Source organism: Boleophthalmus pectinirostris, unplaced genomic scaffold, assembly GCF_026225935.1.
Source record: "Boleophthalmus pectinirostris isolate CB_2022bp ecotype Guang Dong unplaced genomic scaffold, ASM2622593v1 HiC_scaffold_214, whole genome shotgun sequence".
Taxonomy (NCBI): Eukaryota; Metazoa; Chordata; class Actinopteri; order Gobiiformes; family Gobiidae; genus Boleophthalmus; species Boleophthalmus pectinirostris.
The window spans coordinates 1-20,279 of record NW_026571180.1 but is presented as its reverse complement, the minus strand read 5'-3'; the positions used below and the strand labels follow the sequence as shown (position 1 = coordinate 20,279).

General features: G+C 39.3%; 2 protein-coding genes across 2 annotated transcripts in view; both read left to right on the top strand.

The window, feature by feature from the left end:
* LOC110160151 (TSC22 domain family protein 2-like) overlaps positions 1-8,275 on the top strand; it is a 31,323-nt gene extending 23,048 nt beyond the window's left edge. The window contains exons 2-3 of the mRNA XM_020924783.2: positions 6,002-6,053; positions 6,400-8,275. Coding sequence (XP_020780442.1) covers positions 6,002-6,053; positions 6,400-6,696 — 349 coding nt within the window. The 3' untranslated portion in view covers positions 6,697-8,275. The remainder of the gene's footprint in view (positions 1-6,001; positions 6,054-6,399) is intronic.
* Positions 8,276-10,394: 2,119 nt separating this feature from the next.
* rubcn (rubicon autophagy regulator) lies at positions 10,395-20,269 on the top strand (the record flags this gene model as incomplete). The annotated part of the gene is made up of 19 exons (XM_055157708.1): positions 10,395-10,751; positions 11,950-12,103; positions 12,246-12,329; positions 12,456-12,615; positions 12,691-12,797; positions 12,878-13,097; positions 13,188-13,601; positions 14,296-14,388; positions 14,474-14,589; positions 14,673-14,871; positions 14,950-15,057; positions 15,940-16,014; positions 17,037-17,097; positions 18,011-18,146; positions 18,557-18,702; positions 18,782-18,846; positions 19,420-19,658; positions 19,761-19,822; positions 19,930-20,269. Coding segments are annotated over exons 1-19 (2,814 nt in total), but the record flags the coding sequence as incomplete, so codon positions are not given.
* Between the last annotated feature and the right edge of the window lie 10 nt (positions 20,270-20,279).

Below are 20,279 nucleotides of genomic sequence, written 5' to 3'. Positions count from 1 at the left end.
CACTGACAATCCACTTAAAACCTCTTCTAAACAAACTGCTGTTCTAAAAGGTACGAAACATATTTCATTAAGGAACACTTAAGTTGGTAGTGTCTAATAATTTGACCTTTACCATTCATGTTGACGTTAAAATATTGTCACGATGCAAAAATTCCACACTTTGTTTCTGATATTAAGGAAAAAGGTTTGATACTAGATTACAATTTAGAAACCACAATGATAATAGACAATAAAATGTCATTATTAACCCAAAATAATAGGAGTTTCTTGGTCTGATACTAGTTTTGTTATGGATAGTTTATTATCTAAGACTATTCCAATTATTGATGACTTTTTTTTCTGTGTGGATAGACTTGTTCAATGACTTTTGACACTAGTTTTAATAAATCAATTCATATTTGTGTTTCCTTATTCAGTTTTGACGACATATACTACTACAAATAACATACAGACACTAAATACTGAGGCCTACTCATAATAAAATTATGATTAAATGATTAAAGTAGCCTTTAATCATTTAGCTCAACAATTACATTAGCGAAGTATCTTTAGTGAAAGTTTTAGTAAGTAAAGGTGGTTTGGGGGGGAGATGGGGCGAGGGACGGACTTTTCCTGGAAGATTAGATGGGATAGATTTGGTTGTGTCCTCCTCCAGGGCATTAATTTCTTCTCATGATCCCTGTTGTCCGGTTCAGTTGCAAATGTTGGTGCACATACGCGAGGACATAAGGGGAGCTGTTTGTCCACTGTCTGAATCTTACATAACGGGTCGCGGGTGTGAGCGGGACAGTTCCGTCAGTCTGTTTACGAGGAAGCTTGGTGGCAGCTGATAGACTTGCTTGTGATTCTTATTTGGCTCTAGGAAAATATATCTTCTTCTACAAGGTATTCACAAAGCTTTGAGTCATGTTTAGTCTCCATTGTGGAATCTGGAGACCGTTGCTTTTGTGGGGGGTCCTGAAAAATCGACAGCATTCACAAACGCAGACATTAACATAGTTGTGTCCTGTGATTGTCGTCAGTGTTTTGAAATGCACAAAAAAAGTTCAAGCAGTTTGTCAGGTTTCTCAGTTATTCCTATTCACTATTCCTCAGTGACGTGAGAATTACAAAAAATGTAAATGGACATTACATTAAAGGTGCATTGTATAGCTTTTCTGGTGGTAGATCTGTGAAATACTTTTCTCTGTGGAGATGTTTTTGCTTTGTTTGGAGTGCTTCACAGTATGGTATTAAACCTTTCCATTTTCTTGGAGACCAAATTAGAGTTACAGGTCAAATCTGCGGAGAGGCAACCCTGCTCAGGGGTCATGATTTGAGCTACAAAAACACCTGTAATTGATTAAATATAAAGTAGTCATTTAATGTCATACTGTGGAACATTCCAAGCAGAGCAATGGCAAATCCATAGAAACAAGCAAGTGACAGACCCCCAATCAAAAAGTTACATAGTGAACCTTTAAATTTGACACATTTTGCAGTTGTAAATCATTATCCTAGTTACCTGGTGTTTCTAGAATATTCTGAGCAAGCCACAACCTGAGATTGTTGCTTATCAGGTTAAAGATTAACTTTAAAAGATTATTAAATGTAAATTGATGGCAACATGATGGGTCTTGAATAATATGAAAAGTCAATTAATCACTTTGACAGTTACAAGAAGGATTTGCCAGTATTTCATAATGAGGCGTTTCTAATACCTGCTTATGCTTTGCAACATTAATTGGATTACAAACACAGGATAGAAATGAACCTTTCCTGATTAGGTTTAGAATGATCTTGCACTGCATCAGAACACGCATAAGAGTACATAGACTAGTATCACCTATGGACCTGGACAACAGAGAGATTAGATATAAAGCCCCATGGTAATCTAAAAGAAAGTACTACGATTTTTGTTGAAAATGACATTCTATTTCCTAAAGAAAGATTTTTTTTTTTTATCATCATTGTGGTATCGCAATTGGTACTGTGTCTCTTAGTGTTGAAATTGAAAAATTTTAGTATGGACTAGTGACAACACTAGTCACAATGGTTTTCTTAGTTTCTTTAGTTTACCCAGTGTGCATGCTACTTAAGTGGCAAAACTCTAAAAAAGAAAAGTACTGTTAACCAGTAACATACAATTCAAACTTCTTTTGGGATGGCCGACTGAGACTTACACTGGCATCTTATTTTATGGTGTTGATGGAAACCTGGAAATGACTTGTACTATGATCTAAACGGTTCTACTGGATTGGCATAAATAAAACAGTGGCCCATTGGTTGTGTTTAGAAAAGCCTCTTGCTCAAATACTGCTGTCTTTGTTTTCTAAGGGGAGGATGATGAGAGTTTTAGGGGCGGTTTAGTTGAACCCAAGGGCATTGACATGTTGCAACCCATTCACTAAAATAAATAAAGTTGCAGTTTTGTGTTGTCACTCAGCAAAAGTTGTTCAGTTCTATAGATTTGTGGCCAAGATAAATTTATTACATCTGCCATCTATGAAAAGAGACTTGTTGACAATTGTGATCAGTGTTATATAACCACACAGAAAAGAATGGATAACATCTTAATAAGAAGGTCTGTCTTGTACTCACATCAAACAATACGCCCTTTGTCAAACTTGCGGGAACAGATGACTTCAACTCTTTTTGGCCTCAAGTTTTTCCCCTTTTGCTTTTCACCTCAATTTTAGGCCTGAACCACCCGGAGACTGTAGTGACCCCATCTGGTGTAGAAGTGTAACAGCATGGTCACAAAGTACCCAAACTGGCTTTACACATTTGCAAAAGCACAACAGTGAGTCGTCACTGCGTCACTGCTGTTGTTGTACCCCCCCACTATTGTTTGGAAATGCAGTCGTGGAGGGGGGGTTATCGATAAACCACCAGCACCTCATTTATACAGCTGCCTCCCCCACTGTCCCTGTTTGTGTGCTTAGCGGCCGGAGAGAGTGTGACAGGGCATATGGGGCTGAATGGAAAAAAACACAGGCTTTCTGATGCTGTTTGTGGTCATGTGATGTGCTCCGAGATGCAGGGACCACACTTCTCTGAGGCACGTGTTCCCATAGGGCTCCTTATTAAATCAGTCATATAAATATTTGTATTTAAGTCCATCAGCTGACACTGCTTTTCTCAAAGACCTACAGTATGTGCCTTATACTGGATTTACAGATGATGGTATCTTGACTCTGCTTTGCTCTGAACTCCACAGCCTTGTGGTCAGAGAGTTGTTTTCCTAAACAGATGTTGTCGCAGCGTGATGGTGGCTGCGACACAGATGTGCCTGTCCCGGTGAAAAGGTGGTGGCCCCGGGGCCTGAGGGGTCCAGGACAGGAATGTGCCGCGCAGTGGGCCTGCAGACTTTGTACACTGTGGAAGTCAGCAGTAAAGGGCTGAGATGAGGTTAACGCAGCGAGTGTCCCTTATGTAAACCACCACATGTTGATCTTTTTGAATAAAATGTACTGCTGGATTGCTTTATTTGTACTCAGTGACAGCAAGTCTCAAGTGTTTGGCTCTCCTGTCTCTCAGTCTCAAACCAATCTAAAGATTGTGATCCATGATTAGTTTGACCTGTTGGTGCTAATCAAGCAGAGCTTCCATGTTCCATCTTCTCTGTTCCTGTTGTCCTAAATAATAAGTGGAATGTGTTTTCTCATGTTATCAGCTTTAGGATCACCCCTAAGCCCAATGCTTTTAAGGAATGCATCTGCTATGTCTCTGTGCTTTATGCAAATATGAAACATGTTTATGCTCTGCTGTGTCTCACATGTTTGCCCCGGGGAAGACGCAGTCTTGAAACCTAATTTTAAATTTGATTACTTCTCAAGCATGTGGATTCGCCACTCCATTCAGTTTGACTCTGCATGATACTTCCCTGTTGAGTTACTAATCAGTGATTTAGTCAAAAAAAAAAAAAAGATTGATTTTCTTTTGACTCTCATCTATTTATGACAAGATTAAATGGGAGCTGCCAATACATTGTGTTGGAAAGCAAATGCTTCACTAGGGCTATCCTTTATGGTGTATTCATAGACTTGAATAATTATGATAAATGACATTATAATATACATAATATCAATGTCACGAGTACTTGTCATTTTTACAAAGAGTTTCGTCTGAAACAACTTCCCACATTTATATTTAGCAGTCTAATCTGGAGTCGGTAACTTGAACAGAACAAGTCTTTACAGGAGAGAATTCTGTTGAAATGCAGAGGAGTCTCGGTCCCGCCTCCTTTCCTCCATGTGACGGGGCCAGGCGTATAAGACGCTCAGGGCATCCACAACTCAGGAGCACAACACAACGCGTGTTTCACTCACGGGATTTACTACTTTATTAGAACCAAACTTCTAATACTTTAAAATGCGCTGCAAAATGAGCTACAGCCTGCCCTGTTCTCCGGGAACATCTCCGACTTATTCCGGACGGTTGATTTCCTACAGAGCGAGATGCGCCAGGTAAAGGTTTTATATGTTTACCGTCCTGTGTTCCATGTGCGCGTTTGACTTTTTAGCAGGGATCTTTTAAGGTTGTATAGTGTATTTATGTGACATTTTTATGATCAGATTTGAGATTTGATTTATTTATTTATTCAAAGCATAGCTCTATGATGTAGTAGACTTTATTCTTGTGAGTTGGAAACTTTTTGACGGAGCCAAAAGGTGCCCACTCCACACTGACCATTTGCCTTTTAGTGAGTTCCCTAGTTGCGCTGGTATACTGTTACTGTGTTTCCCGCGGGCTGTGACGGTCAATCAAGTCTTTTCTCTACACGCGTGGTGGCATCTGTTGCGGTGGTGCGTTTCAGCCGTGCGTCTCTGTGACCTGGAGGGTTGTTGGAGTACGTGCGCCTCAACACGTTTTACGTGCACAGGACCAATAGTGGACGATGTCAAAGTAGAAGAGCGAGTTCATTATCCACTCATAGCCTATAGACCTATATTACTTAAGTTATCGACTGTCACGTAGGCTATGCTATATGTTGGGGCACATTTACGCCCATTATTAACATAACGCACCATAACCTTTGATTAAAAATGATGGACGCAGTAATGTATTTTCACAATTTTGTGTAACTTACAGATGCACTTCTGTTTTTTGTTGCATTCACACACCGTAAAAAATAAAGACACGATATTGACTTTAATACCGTCTTAATTGAGCCTCGCACATTGTGTTCCCTTTTGGCTACGAGTCAGCCCTCCCTCCAGCGTGTGCGTCGCGCTCATTGGGCGGTGAACTCATGGATCTATTAGGGTGGACTGCTCCCAGGGTCCGTGTTGTGGATATTTACATGGGAGCTTAGAGGTGATCTTTCTTCAATTGGAATGTAAAGTTGGTGCCATTATTTTTGTGTGCTCTAGACGGGTAATCGTGCTATTCGGATGGGTGTGTTGTGTGTAGAGTCGTAGTAATTTAATGTTTTTCATGTTTCTGTAGCGTATAGTTGTGCCCTACTTTCACCCAAGCTTGTTTTATCTCTGCAGAGGACAACAATAAGATTAGGGAGATATTGTAAAACGAGCTCTTTTGGCTACAGCAGCAGTTAGGGGCTATTAACGTGACTAGTTTCTGGCCCAATGACTTGACTCTCTGCCAGCTATTGTTGTGCGCATTGAATCTTTGTCTATATTATATGACCATTCATTCTTTTTTTATACAACTAGGAAGACTGATAAGCTAGGAACTCATTGTTTAGCTGGTGAGCAAGATGTGGAGTATTTGTGCAAGTTGATTTGGCCTTCACCAAATGATGATGGCCAAAATCACTATGTACAACATATCACTGTAATCTGCTCTATCATCAAAACATTCATGAGCAGTGTTGTAACTGTACTGGTTCTTGGCATCAGTAAATATATAGTGTTTTAAACCACAAATGTACCAGGCCAGTTCCTTTAGGGGATGTTTGTCATTCTTTTGGCTGGGGCTGAATGGGAGAGATGATATCAGTCCTGAGCTCAGATAACGGATGGGCATCATGTGGTAACTTTTCCTCTTCTCTCTGCAGTGCGTCCGGTGCCAGTGTCGTCGCCATCGATAACAAGATTGAGCAAGCAATGGTAAGTTTACAGCTCATAAAAGCATGACGACAACTGCGTCCACATTCTTTGCAAGTCTGAGCAATGACTTGAGTCATAAGTGGTTTCTTTACAGCAACCACCAAGTGACATATAATGTGACATCAACCTATATTAACACATATAGGTCAGAGGTACAGATTTACAAATCCCTCAAGGAAGGGTCATTCAGAGGGCTGAATTTCTTACACATTATTTAAAAAAAATATTTTTATTGATGAACTGATGTAATAACCATGTTCTAAAGAAGATAATTCAGAATTTTTGGGTTGCTATTTTGAGTTTGTTAAATTGAAACGGGAACTAAATTTTGATTTCTCCTTTTCAGGACCTGGTAAAGAATCACCTAATGTACGCCGTCCGTGAAGAAGTGGAAGTTCTGAAGGAGCAGATCAAGGAGTTGTACGAGAGGAACTCTGTGCTAGAGCGGGAGAACGCTGTGCTCAAATCTCTGGCCAACTCTGAGCAGCTGAACAAACTGTCCAGTCAGCTGAGTCAAGTAAACAGCGTCGCTTTGCAGCAGCTACATCAACATTCAGTTTCCACAAATAACAGCAACGCTCTAGTTGGCCACTATGAAGTGGTCAAGAGCACGCCCCACCAGCCCAACATCACCTCGGCATGACCATTTTTACCTTGATGCTCAGAAGAAGCAGGAGGTCTAAAATAACTAATGTTCTCTTGGCTTTGTGCTTAACCTGCTCCATTTATTCTCACTTGAGTGTATGTGCCTTGTCTTGGCCTTGTCAAACACCTTTTCCACCATGTGAGAAGTTGTGTCACGGCTTGTGATTGGCTGAAGTGAGGAGCAGTAAAAGCCAGAGCTACATGCTGGTGACGGGGCCCAAGAGGCACACCATGAGCTGCTTACATTGGGGGCTGGTGTGGTGAGTCCTATCCAAGCGGGAGTCAGTGCTCTTCAGTGTCTCCAGGACTGGGGGGAGGGACAGAGATAGGGGGTGATTATAACTCCCCCAAAAGGACTAGGAGGTCCTGGGGTCCTTCAGCTTGAGCAGAGCGACCCGCGAGCCTTGTCTTATTTAATGCTGCAAACAGAAAAAGCTTGTGTTGTTTTTTGCAGAGCCACATTCTTAACATCAATCATTCTTAGGTTCATTTTTTAGTATTCGCATTTATTTATTTTCAGGGCTGCTATTTTGTAAATGAACAATGTCTTTGAAAAACCAACAAAACATCTTTTCTTTTTTTTTTTTTAAGTCTGTAAGGTATTATAACTAGTGAGCAGTTTAGAAGTTTTTCTTCTCAATGCATTGTGCAAACACTAAAGCCAGACTTAAATTAGCTGGAATCCAGGTTGAATGTATATTTTGTAAAGTGTAAAGTATTAAGAGAATGGTATGTATAGCCTGTTTAAGAAATGAAATATGTGATGGGATAACAAGAGGTGTTAATTTACTTTTCTAGACTTGCTTTTGTCAGAAATCAAATGAATGGGATCTGGCTGGGGAATGAAAAGCTGTGAAAATTGTTCCATCCTACTCTGTAACCAAAGACGCAAGCTGTGTAACTTTTTAATGCACAATCTTTTTCTATTTTCTACTTTCCCTCTTTTTGTTGCTGTTCTGATCTGTAATCAAACCACTGTCTTACCTCATGTTTTTATCCGCCACTCTTAATATTTGTATCACATGTCAGTCTGAGGGATTGTGTGGAGTTTTTGAAAGGGAACAAAGCATGTAAGTTTATAGAAAGGACTTTCAGCTACAAAAGGAGACATCATTTTGTGTTGAATGTCAAATGCTATAAAAGTCACAACACACATTTTATTGTATTTAAAAGGTATAAATTTGAGTTAATGACTTTATTGGCAGCCACACAAATCATACAGGAATAGAGTTTGTGTTTCGACATTATGAGATACCCTGTCTATTTGAGCCCCCTGAGCTGCTGTCTTCTTGTTGATTGGTAAAGTAGTTCTGAGGATGAGAACTAAACCAAAAATGATTGTTAACAATGTACAATCAGGCACCTTTTTACTGAACCTCTCCTACTGTCTACAAATGGGTCTATGTCTCCCTCTTCAAAGAGTCTTTTCTATTTTCTTTTCATTTGAAGGAGATGCTGTGTACTATTTGAACGTGATCACTGAGCCTTGGAGTAAATATCTTAATGCCCTTGTAATGTGCTGTTCAAACTATTTTAGTTTTCAGTCAAAAATAAATTACTGTTTTATTAAGACATAACTTGAATCTTTTTTTGAATATCCAATTGCAAAACAGAATAGGCTTCTAATTTTGGAAGTTTTTGTTATGACTATTTCTCTTTAAAGCCCTTTCTATAGCTTCCACTTTACTTGAAGGCTTAAATTATAACTGGCTAATAAGCATTGAGAAAAAGGAATGTTGTTTAAAACTGTAGCAAAAATGTTTAAAAATGGTTTTGCTTTGGCAGTTTCATTTCTGGCATAGCTTAAGTATTTTTCGTGCTTAAATTATCATGTGGGCTACATATTTCAGTATACTTTCAACAGTCAAACTGATTTAGAAAACCAGCATGGCAAGTTCAACAACCCTGAGAAAATTCAATCAACTTTTTCCCTTAAAGCCCCAAAGATTCAAACTATACACAGACTTGTAGTCAAATTACTGAGAGTGGCTTTGTCGATAAGAGTTACAACTGCAATAGCGTGAAAACTACAGACATAAATGCAGTAACTAAAGCAAAATTGCATTAAGATTGCTTGATTGCATGTTTACAGGTGCTGCCATGTGAAGCCAATTTTCCCTGTAGCTCTTACAAAGTTAAATCTAATTGGATCAGCTATCAATTCGTTCCAGAGACTATCAGTAGTAAAACAAAGGCCATCCAGTGCCTGAACTTGGCTGAGCTTTGTATGGCCTTAGTTTCAGTTGGACCAACTTCTCTTCAATGGTAGTTCAGATTAAGTGATTGGTAAGGGTTTCTCAGTAAAGGAAGTAGTAGGATTATAAAACAGGAGTGTGTGTGTGTTGTGACCTCAATATTTTTAACATAACCTACTGAACGTCAACTGAGTCATTTTCTTTAACAATTAACAAATATGAAAGAAGCAAATTCTAAAAGTAGATCACAGTTGCATTTAAGAAAACTGGATAGACGACGCAGGCACAATACGTCAGCCTGGCAGACTTTTCCATCTACTTTCCAGTGATCTTGTTTGCTTCTGTTGCTACACTGAGTCACCATAACCCACGTAGAGCAGGGTGTGTTTTTATGTCATTGTAAAAAATTTCAAATGAATGTAGGTTTACGTATAAGCCTCATTGTTTTTTTTGACAGGCTGCCAAATCAAACTCAATATTCTCTCAAAACTAACACAATGGTTAATGGTTGCATAAGAAAAATGGACGATGATTAAAATACAAGGCAAGGTTCAGTAGGGCAATAAGGGGCAATGGTGAAGGCACGTGAATATTGGTCATGCAGGATTTCCCAACCTTGAAAACTGTGGCATATAAAATGGCACCCTGTGATAAAAATTATAACTGACCATAGTATAGCCTATTTCAAACAGTTAAACAGTAATTTTGTGGTATCTTTTGTTCTACTACCCGTTTGAAAAACATTTGGCACAGCATGATAAACTAAGACTGTCAAATCTGTTCATAGGTGATTCATCATTTTAAGCCTCGTCATCTAGCCATACAAACCTTGGTTAACTGTTCCCATAGATGACTGCTCCTCTCCAGTGCTGTTCCATGAAGAGTGTACCACTGCCATCATGTGGATGTAAGGTGTACAGGCTTCAGTCCAAATGATCAGTAACCATTCCCTGTGGAAAACATAAAATACCTACTAACTTACTCACAACCAACAGTAGAGGGCAGTGCTGACTCGCTAAAGAACATAAAAAAAATGCTAAAGATGCATAGCTGCTTGGGGCAAGGATAGAAGTATAATAAAACCATATAATAGATACATATTATTAATACTTTCCAGTGATATTATGGGGGTGTTCTACATAACTCTATGGTGGAATTATCAGATGTTATTATGGAAACGCACTCTACATATTAGCAAACACACCCAAAAAGTTGTGAGATTCTCTGAAAACGCAATAAAAACATACATTGATTTAGACAACACATTTTCAGGAACCTGTGATCAATACGAGCGTTCATGGTCCTGTTTAGGTGTTTGATTTTCAACAAAAACGTGAAATGTGAGTTACTGAAAAACTGTTCGCTAATGCCAGACAGTTTGTGACCGCAATTGTATGTGTAAGACTTGTTTTACATCATCTTTCCTGTTGTAGTTCCAACTAAATCAGCTATTTCTGGTCAGATTAAAGTCAGATTTGAGTAACAGAGCTTCAGATAGAGTAGTGCCTTCAGTTAGCATCACACCTCCAGGGAATGTTGATGGTATCAACTGCAAAGTATCAATAGATCCATAGAGGCAAGTGTTTAGCGTAAAAGTTTTTTAGTGTGAAGGGTGGTAGACCGGATGACAACACCTCCGCCCACAGAAGGGCTGGTCATGCGGCCTGCACTGCTGAGAGGTCCGTGGAGGATATCAACACAGAGATGGCGAAAGCTTCACACGATACCTTTAACCGGGACTGCCTTTCGGGTTGAAATACGGTAGACTTGGTGTGTTGGTGAAGCTGGCGTCTCATCGGGCGTTTTGGCTCCGCGGGGAGGACATGGAGCTGCCGCAGGAGGAGGCAGAGGAGCGCAGGTGAGTGAGGAGCCTGTCACCGGCTGTTAGCATTAGCATTAGCTCTGCGGTTACATCACAGTCAGAGAGGGCATACAACCTCACAAATCACCCACTTGCACTCTTAATAAACAGTAAATACTGGAGCACCTTTACCACATCGATCATGCAGGTTATCTGGTTTAAATCTGTTTCTCTGTGTTCCCTTCATAGCTGTAGATAAGTAAACCTCAAGTTTAGTTGCTTTCACTTTACTTTTTGCAACCAAAAGTCACGAGTAGGTGGCTGAATGGCAACATCATCAATAGAATGGCCATAATACGGTGACAGTTATGTAAAACATGCCAACCTTTAATCTAGTGACATTGCATTAGTGTTAGCTTAGTTGTTAATGTTGGATTTAGCATCAAGCTAAGTAGGTAGCTTAAGCTAAAGCTAGCTGTCAAAAATAAAGGAGTGTCAAAAAAATGTTTTCCGCACAATAATAGGAATGGCAATAAAAACGAGGACTTGCTGTAGTTATGTATTGCTTAACAATATGTTGACTTATTTAAATCATTGCACTAATATACAGATAACTGCTACTCGCGTTAATGTTTAATAATATCATATTAAGGAGACTTGCAAGTTTTACACTATTAATGACTCTTAAGTTTTAGACAGTTTAGCTCTTTTGCTCTTGTTTTTTTGTTTTCTGTGGGGATAGCGGATCGTACCAACTCGCACTTCGTCAAACTAAGTTAATCCTTAACTTTGACCGGCTTAGTTTATGTGAGGAATTCTTTCCCCTATGAGACGGACATTCCTGGTGCAAATAAGTGCTGTTTTCTCTGCTGAGAGGAGAATGTTCCGTGACATTTAAAGCCCCATCGCATGTTACACGATGTAATTCGATTTGTACGTTTAAATGCAGTGGCTGAACTCGTGATTTCACTTCAGGCTGTAGATTTGTTTTCCTGTGTTTAATGTTTAGTGTATCTATAAATTAGTGTTTTCACATACTAGTATAAACCACAAAGCCGATTAGCTATCAGGTTATGCTTATACAAGAACTTAAAATATGACTTTTTGCTGAGGTATTGAAAAAATCACGAGGAAATGAGCTGGCTAGCACTTCATGAGCAAATTTTTAAAACATTTTGTCAAAAATAATTTCCTCCCTTCAGTTATACTGTTGTGCTTTTGTGTCTTTATAATTATCCCTTTGTTTTCACCACAGGAGAGAGCACTGGAAGCTGTTGTCCAGTCTAAAGACCACAGTGGAGGGCCTTGTCTCCACAAATAACCCAAATGTGTGGTCACGCTATGGAGGCCTGCAGCGACTGCACAAAGACATGAACAACATCCTCAGTCATGGACTGAGGAATGAGCAGGTCAGCACTTCACACTTGACTGTTGACATTGTCCACCTAATTAGACTATATTGTATGGTTTATAAATCAACCAAATCTGCCCTTTCTCTATTAAATCATTTATTAAACACAAGGACATTGTTTGTGTTGCATTTGGCTGTAGGTCTACTACAGGCAGAAGGACTACTGGCCTTTTGTATCATGTGTTCGATTGATCTGTCCCAATCTTGCTCCACATGTTGAACAGGTATATTTCCCAGACTTGATTATCTCTCCATTTTAGTAACAAACAAACCAATGCAAACATTATCATTGTACCATATAATATTGTTGTAGACTGATTTGTCTGATTTATATCTATTGCACCTACCAGTTTATGCGCCTAGAGCCTGAAGTCAACAGTGGGACTTCAAATACTAGTGAAAGCTACAAAGCGGAGCGCTGGCTGCTTCATAGTTTACAAGTTCATAGGCTGTCGGCACAACTGCGACCTCTGCTCAGGCATCTGGGACATGTGCGCAAGTTCTATAATGGTAAGTGTAAAATTTCACATTGACTTAACTTTTTTGATACTTTGTCTTAAAAAATAATATTAAAATTTTTTGCAGATGATGCCTTCCTGCTCAGCGAGCCTCATGTTACCGCCATGTTTCAGTGCCTTGAAGCTGTGGAGCAGAATAATCCCAAGCTGTTGGCCCAAATAGACACTGTTGCAGTATGTTCTATTGTTACATTATGTCATATATTATGTTTATTTCCAGATTGTTTAAAAGTAATTTTTGCTTCGTTTGGCAGTTGTCCCCTCTAAAGGGCCCCCCTGGCTTGGGTCTGTTGAAAAGTCAGAGCCTGTGTGTTTTGCCGGGGTCTGGGGGGCTGTGGAGGAGTGCGGATTTCACTCCCAAAGGTGTCTCTTTAAATCGCAGACTCACCACATCCAACTGTTCTCTTCGTGAGGCCAGCACCCCCAACACTAGCCAGACCACAGAGTTCAGCTTCCAAAATGGGAACAGTACAAGTGGGTTTTCAGGGATTTCAGATAAAACTATGAACATTTAAGTAATAAAGAAGTTTTTAGCACAGCTCACTCATCTCTTCTGTTCTATAGATAACTCTTCTGTGGCTAACAACGTGGGGCCTCCATGGGTGTGTGTGTCTGCTGCAGGAGAGAGTGAAGCAGGAGCCACTCCAGCTGTAAGCCTCATCTCTACACCAAGTGTCTCTTTACCAGAGTCCCCCTCTTCACAGGAAACATGTGACTCTGGTGAAGGTGACTTTGACGATGGTCCAGAGTACCTTGCTATTGGTAACCTGGGGCAACGCAATCGACGGGACTCCAGAAGCTCTACGCCCAGTAGTGACCAAGGACAAACGAAGGAACCGAATACTAAAAACAACTTGTTGGTCCCACCTCCACCAAGGCGCTCATCTTTCTCTGAAGGACAGAGGGGGCCAGGCAGGGGGTCCCGTGGACATACTCGTTCATTTTCTGATACAGGACTCAATCAAAAACTCAGGAATGGTGAGTATTGTCAGACTGATGCTCAATGTAAAACTATAACAAGCTTGAATTACTATTTTGTGTAAAGAACATCATATTTTTAAAGTGTGTAAAATTAACACAAAAAGAGTCTGACCTATTTCTAAAATTCTATTAAACCTTTTTCTGCTTCAATAATCATTTTTTTTGGTCTCTGTAAATGGGTTCTGCTTTCTGGCTTTGGGTAACTCTTTGTCCTTTCTAATCTTACCGTGCAAAGGAGCGGGTCCACGGAAAATCACCATAATAATAGAAGAACCGGTTACAGGTTGGCAGTGCAGTTCAGCTGTACTCCATCACATGACCCCTTCCCCTCTCTCTGCATGACCAAGCACCTCCTCATTTACATCTCCACTCTTAGCAAAGCATTTGTGATTTTGTTAAGTTTGTCTGTTTTTTTCAACTGATGTGATCAACATATGTTCATTCGTTGTGTGTTTTTCTGTATTTTTATTTTTATTATCTTGGACTGTATTTATAGCTGTTGTTTAATCATTGACACATATTCTTTTGTTCTCTTATTTTTAGTTTCAATGATTTAGTAATGAATGTGAGGCCATGCAAGCATTATCATTTTATGCAATATAATAGACATACTGCAGTATGAAGACAAATAGCTCTTTGCATGTTTTGATCAAAATAAGTATTTCATTTTAACTCCTGTTTTGTTTCTTAGAATCATCTGGTGATGACCATGTGAAGGATTATAATCCATTTTCATCACAGTGCAGTGATTCCAGTTCTCCTAATTCTCTGTATTTGGAGTCTGGTAAGTTTGTGCAGTGTGGTCATAAGTTAAGTTTGCTTTTATTGTCATAAATTTGACATTCTTTATATGTTTTATGTTGACACAGATGGATCTCAAACTAGACGTGTTTCAGATGGGATGTTCAGGAAACCCTCAGAGGGGCAGAGCCTCATCAGCTATCTGTCTGAGCAGGACTTTGGCAGCTGTGCTGACCTTGAAAAGGTTCACACCTGTTTTACCTTCATATATATAGAAAAGACACAATGTGATTATTCATGGATGTCCTGTTGTTACCCTGTTTTTAGGAGAACGCTCATTTTAGCATTTCAGAATCCCTAATTGCAGCCATTGAATTAATGAAGTACAACCTGCGGCGTCAGGAGGAGGAGGGGGAGGAAGAAGGGGACAGTGACTGTGAAATTCAGCAGCTCAAACAGAAGATTCGTCTGCGCAGACAACAGATCCGACGCAGCCGCCTGCCGCCCTGCGCAGCCTACAGCCATAGTGAGTTTGTCTGAACCATAGCTTTTCTACACTGTGTACTTTACCACTTTAACTTAACTGTCACATATTTCCTTTCAGATTTCCACTCCACAGACAGCGGCACTTCCAGACGAAGTTCTCAAGACTCTTACCAGGGCCTATCTGACTCTGGCTCAGCAGAAGAGGTGGAAGAATGTGAACTACGAGGTAAAAAATCAATACAGGTTTCTCTGTCACAAAGTTATGTGACATTAAATATAAATCAGCTCCTTTTGAGTAAATGCACTCTATAAATTATTTTTCAAACTTGAACTTGCCATCTTTTTGCCAACCCATTATCCCATTTCATATCAGATCAAGAGCACAATCGTTAATTAGCATGTGATTATTACTCCTCTGTCTAATTGGATGTGGGCATTTGGAGCAGGCTTGGTGTCGTCTGCTAATCACTGCTGAGCAAACTGTTGATTATCATTTCTTTTAACTAACAGCTAAAATAATTACCACATTTGTTGCTTTGAACTGAACTTGGTATGGGTTTAATTCAAATGGGATGAGTTAGCTCAGTGTTGGTGTGTTGAAGCAGATATGAGTGTCACCTGTCTATAATTCCGTTTGTACTGGTCCTATATTACACAAAATTGACTCTTGTGAGCTTTAAGCCATGTTATAATTCTGTAACCTCATCAAAAAACATACCTGTAGTTGTGTTATTAGTCTGTTTGCATCTCCAAATCTCAAAATGCTTTGTTCCAACTTGTGGGAGTTAGTGGGAGCTTTCAAGTTAACAGCTACATTTCATGATTTTAGAGATGGTGTGTGGAGTTCAAAAACACAGTGGAGCACTTCCTGTATTAGCACATAATATCACAAGGTGGAACAGAGAGTTTTCTGATTAAGAGAAGAACTCAAATATCCAAATATGCATAGGTTGTGTGTTAAACATCTGAATGAAACAAAACACAACCAGGTATGTTTGTGATGAAGAAACAGAATTAACACCCTTTTAAGTTCAGCAGTTTACAGCAGTGTATGTTTTGACTCTCTGTGCTTGTGGTGATGGTGGTGCTGAGTGTCTCTGTCTCTCAGATGGCTGTGAGGGGCAGTCCCTGCTGGCAGTGTCACAGAATGGCCTCTCGTTGTCTCTCGCCTCCCTCTTCTCAGGTATATGCCGGACAACTGCTGGAGTGGCTCCTATAGTGTCCAGTCCTTTTCAGAGGAAGCTTAGGGCTCCAGTTCAAACAGAGAGTATGCAAACTGTAATGCTTGTTTCTTGTATGACTTCCTCTTAGTCCCAGTTGCGGATATTTGAACACTTGATGCTAATATCCACATTATAACATAACAAATGTATACAAATATACAAATACATGAAAATATAATTGGAAAGTGTCCTTTAAATCCAACAGATAATACGGTAAAACAGCGTTGCAAATTCAGTCCATTAGGAGTGGAGTCTGCTACCTCCTGTCTTCTTAATCATGAGCTTGACTGCTTGTTGCTGCTGTTGTGCAGGGCTCCAGAGACTTGATAGTGTAAAATTCAAATGTGTCTGTTCTTGTATGGGGCTGCTTTAGGAGACTAGCACCTAGTAAGTAGTCGTCAGGGAGTTAATTGGCTTACCATTCATTACCCATTTTCCATCAGTTTTTTTCCCTTCTCATTTAATCATGCATTTCATTCTCTTGTACTGTTCAGTCTAGAGACTTGAAGCTAAAACAAATGGAGGCATTTTGCATAATTGCCTTGCCAAAGATAGAAATAACTTCCTTGGAATATTATACATTTTATAGAGTAAGGCAGTTAGAAAGGCTGGCCATAAAATTTGTATCCACTCACACGAGCGTTTTGCCCTAACGAAAAAAAAAACACATCAAACATCAACCATTGCTAATAATGTGTGTAAGAATGGGACTACATGTAACATTGCAGGCTATTTCAGTACTGTTTATTTTGTTTCCTACATTTAGATCTACTATTTGCCTTTGGGGCACTGGGAATTTTTTCTGTTCACCACATCCTATTCTAAACATGCATGCATGTCTCTAACTTTTAACAACTGTTGCTGTTTCTGTAGTTCTAATCATCTGCTGATCTATTTAGTCACACATATTTTCAAGATAAAAAGATGTATAGTTGTTGTTTAGTCTTTTAAACTGATCTCATTATGTATTTTTGACCTTCAGATGCCGACATAAAACGCAGTGTAAGCTCCAGTGGCAGGTCCTTCCTAAGCTCAGAGTCCTTGTAAGTTCCTTCTTCCTCTTTCACTTCATAATTTTTTTTTAAAATATTGTTCTTGAAAATTGTGTGGAAATTCACATGTAGTTGATATTTACTGAACCCTCCCCTACAACTAACACAAAAAAGTAATCTTTATTGTCACTTATTAGTTCTAAATTCAGAACCACTGATGGGCTGATGAGAAAACGTCAATATCTTCACGTTTGCCTCCATGTTTGTTTAGATGTGGGATAGATCGTATTAGTGATGGGTAGATGACCAAACTTGTTTGTAACACATTTGTTGACAGGGTGTTGACACTCTGGTGGTCAATTCTATAGTGCCATCTGGTGGTTTACTAATTCCTATGCAGAAGCGTTGACAGAATGCAGGATTCATTCATTCAGACATGTAGAAACTTGTGCTAGATGTGCTCTGATATCCAACAAATAAAAGAACTGACCAAGAAGGTGATGCATGTCATTAAAGCAAAAAACAACATAATGTACAGTAAAGTAGGCTATAAGTGATACAGTGACGAGGTGAATGGTTGTGGTTGTGAAAATCGTAATGAAATAATGTAGCGCTTCCAGCAGATCTACAGTAAGCTCCTCTTGGGACTGATCCCACACAGAAGTTCTGAGCTCCATACATGTGTTGACTTGTTTGGCCCATCATTAGATCATGCTTTTCTTTTTAATCATACTGTCATATCTTTGTATCTGAACTTTTTATAGAAAAAGTTATTTGACTTTTAACACTGTGCTGTGTGGTCTTTTAACTGGATTTACTCTGTTTCTTCTTTTATGGGTTTATTATTATTTTTAAGAGCACTGGTAGAGCAATTGTTTATTTGTTATTGTTAATTTTTATGTTTTCCTGTGCAATACTTTGGAAACGGTACAGTTTATAAGACACTTTTTCTTGTCATCTGCAGCAGCTCTCCCTCCTTCCTCCAGTCCAACTCTGCAGAGTCTGTTGCCATGGGTTTGCTCCGGCAGTTTGAAGGCATGCAGCTGCCTGCTGCTTCTGAACTCGACTGGCTGGTCCCAGAACATGATGCACCTCAAAAGGTATCCACAACATCACAGTTTCAAACACAATTTAAATGTTTTTACCACTTAGTGCCAAAGCAATAATTCGTTGTTGTTGTATTATTCCAACCATGGCTGTGCTTTTAATCAAATTGAATCAATATTGAGATTCAGTCATTTGTAATTGTCAAAGATCAGCTTGGGCATTTTTAATGAAGAGAGCCAATCCCTTTTCAGTAAAAGCATGAGGTTTGAGTCAGAATTCGGCCTTAATTGATGATTGTTCATGCTCAGAAAATGTATATTTATTTTTAAATTCTTTTTAAAAGGCAAATCAAATCAAATTGTGCGGGTGAAGATTAAATATGGGCGAAGAAATCATGATTAATTTTCTGCTTTTCAGCCAGCCATTAATCTAACCCTGTCACTAATAACTACTACTTTGACAGCTCTTACCCATTCCTGACTCGCTGCCCATCTCCCCTGACGACGGCGAACACGCAGATATTTACAAACTTAGAATCCGTGTTCGAGGAAACTTGGAATGGGCTCCTCCTCGACCACAGATCATCTTTAACATCCATCCCACTCCCAAGTCAGTAAATGTTACCACCTATACCGTGTTTATTTAACCCAAACCATTTAAAATGTGTGTATTTTTATTGAATCATCAGAAGGAAGATTGTGATTGCAAAACAGAACTATCGCTGTGCTGGTTGTGGCATTCGCATTGACCCAGGTAGGAAAGTAGTTTTGAACAGGGTTTTAAAGAGCCCATATTATGCTAATTTCATTGACATTGATCTGTGTTATAATGTTGTTTCCACATCAAAACTACTTGGAGTTGGTTGAAAAAACAAAAATATCAGACACTCACTTAGTTACAAAATATTTTAAAGCCTTTATTGTGAGCAGGCAGGAAGCAAGCAGTTTTTTACCCTTCCTGCCCACTCCTAATAAAGGGTTTTAAATATTTTGTAACTAAGTGAGTGCCTAATATTTTTCTTTTTCAATGACGAGCACCCTTAGTCATATGAGTAGCAGCAGCTCCCTGTCTCTGCTGTTTTTTCTGAATACTTGGAGTTGTGTTTTGTTTGTCACGCAAAGCTCTGCATATTTAAGTTTAATAATAACGGTTTAATAATAAAAGGTTACTCAAATGTGTCTGAAGGAAACAAAACACAACTCTAGGTTTGTTTGATGAAGTAACAACATTATAATATGACTTAAAGCTTATAAGAATCCATTTTGTGTAATATAAGACCTTTTAAAAGCCCTCATTCACTTATTTTTTTGCCATGTTTTGCCTTAGACTACATCAAGCGACTACGTTACTGCGAATATTTGGGTCGCTACTTCTGCCAGTGTTGTCATGAGAACACACAAGCTATTGTACCTGGACGAGTTTTGAGGAAGTGGGACTTCAGCAAGTATTATGTCAGCAACTTTGCCCGGGACCTTTTAAGTAAGATCGCCGGAGACCCACTGTTTAACCCCAATGACATCAACAGTGGCCTGTACAAAAAGATCAAGGCTCTGGAGTCAGTCAGGGTAAGTGGCCTCTCAAATTGAAAATCAGGTCTTATGAATCATTAGTTTTCCAGATAAGTTACATCACTCACACTGGATGATTACTGTTCTCTATTGTTTCAGGTTTTAAGAGTGCAGCTGTTGCATATGAAAAACCTCTTCAAGACTTGTCGCTTTGCCAAAGAGTAAGTTTTTTGTTAGTTTTTCCATTTCCTTGTCGTCAGAGTTGTTCCTGTAACACAACCATGGATTGTGTCACTAAACATGAAATCTCTTGTTTGTTGCTTTTTAGGATTTTGGACCAGTTTGACACTTTGCCTGGTCACCTCACAGAGGACCATCACCTCTTTTCGCTCAATGACCTCACAGCTGTTCGCAACGGGGAATTGGTCCCTCGATTGAAAGAACTGCTCAAACTTGGTACTAGACATGTAGCTGGCTGCGTGGTGAGTGGATATGTACCGTCTTGTATTTTTATTGAAAATTATTATCGCATATACCTTTTTAAAAAAAAACATTTTCCTGGATTTAAAGCATACCTTTGCCATTGTAGAACTACAGCAAGGGTTTCTGTAGATCTCAAAGTGAGAGCCAAAACTTTTATTTCTCAAAGACACTTCAATCTTTTTTGTCATTCACTGT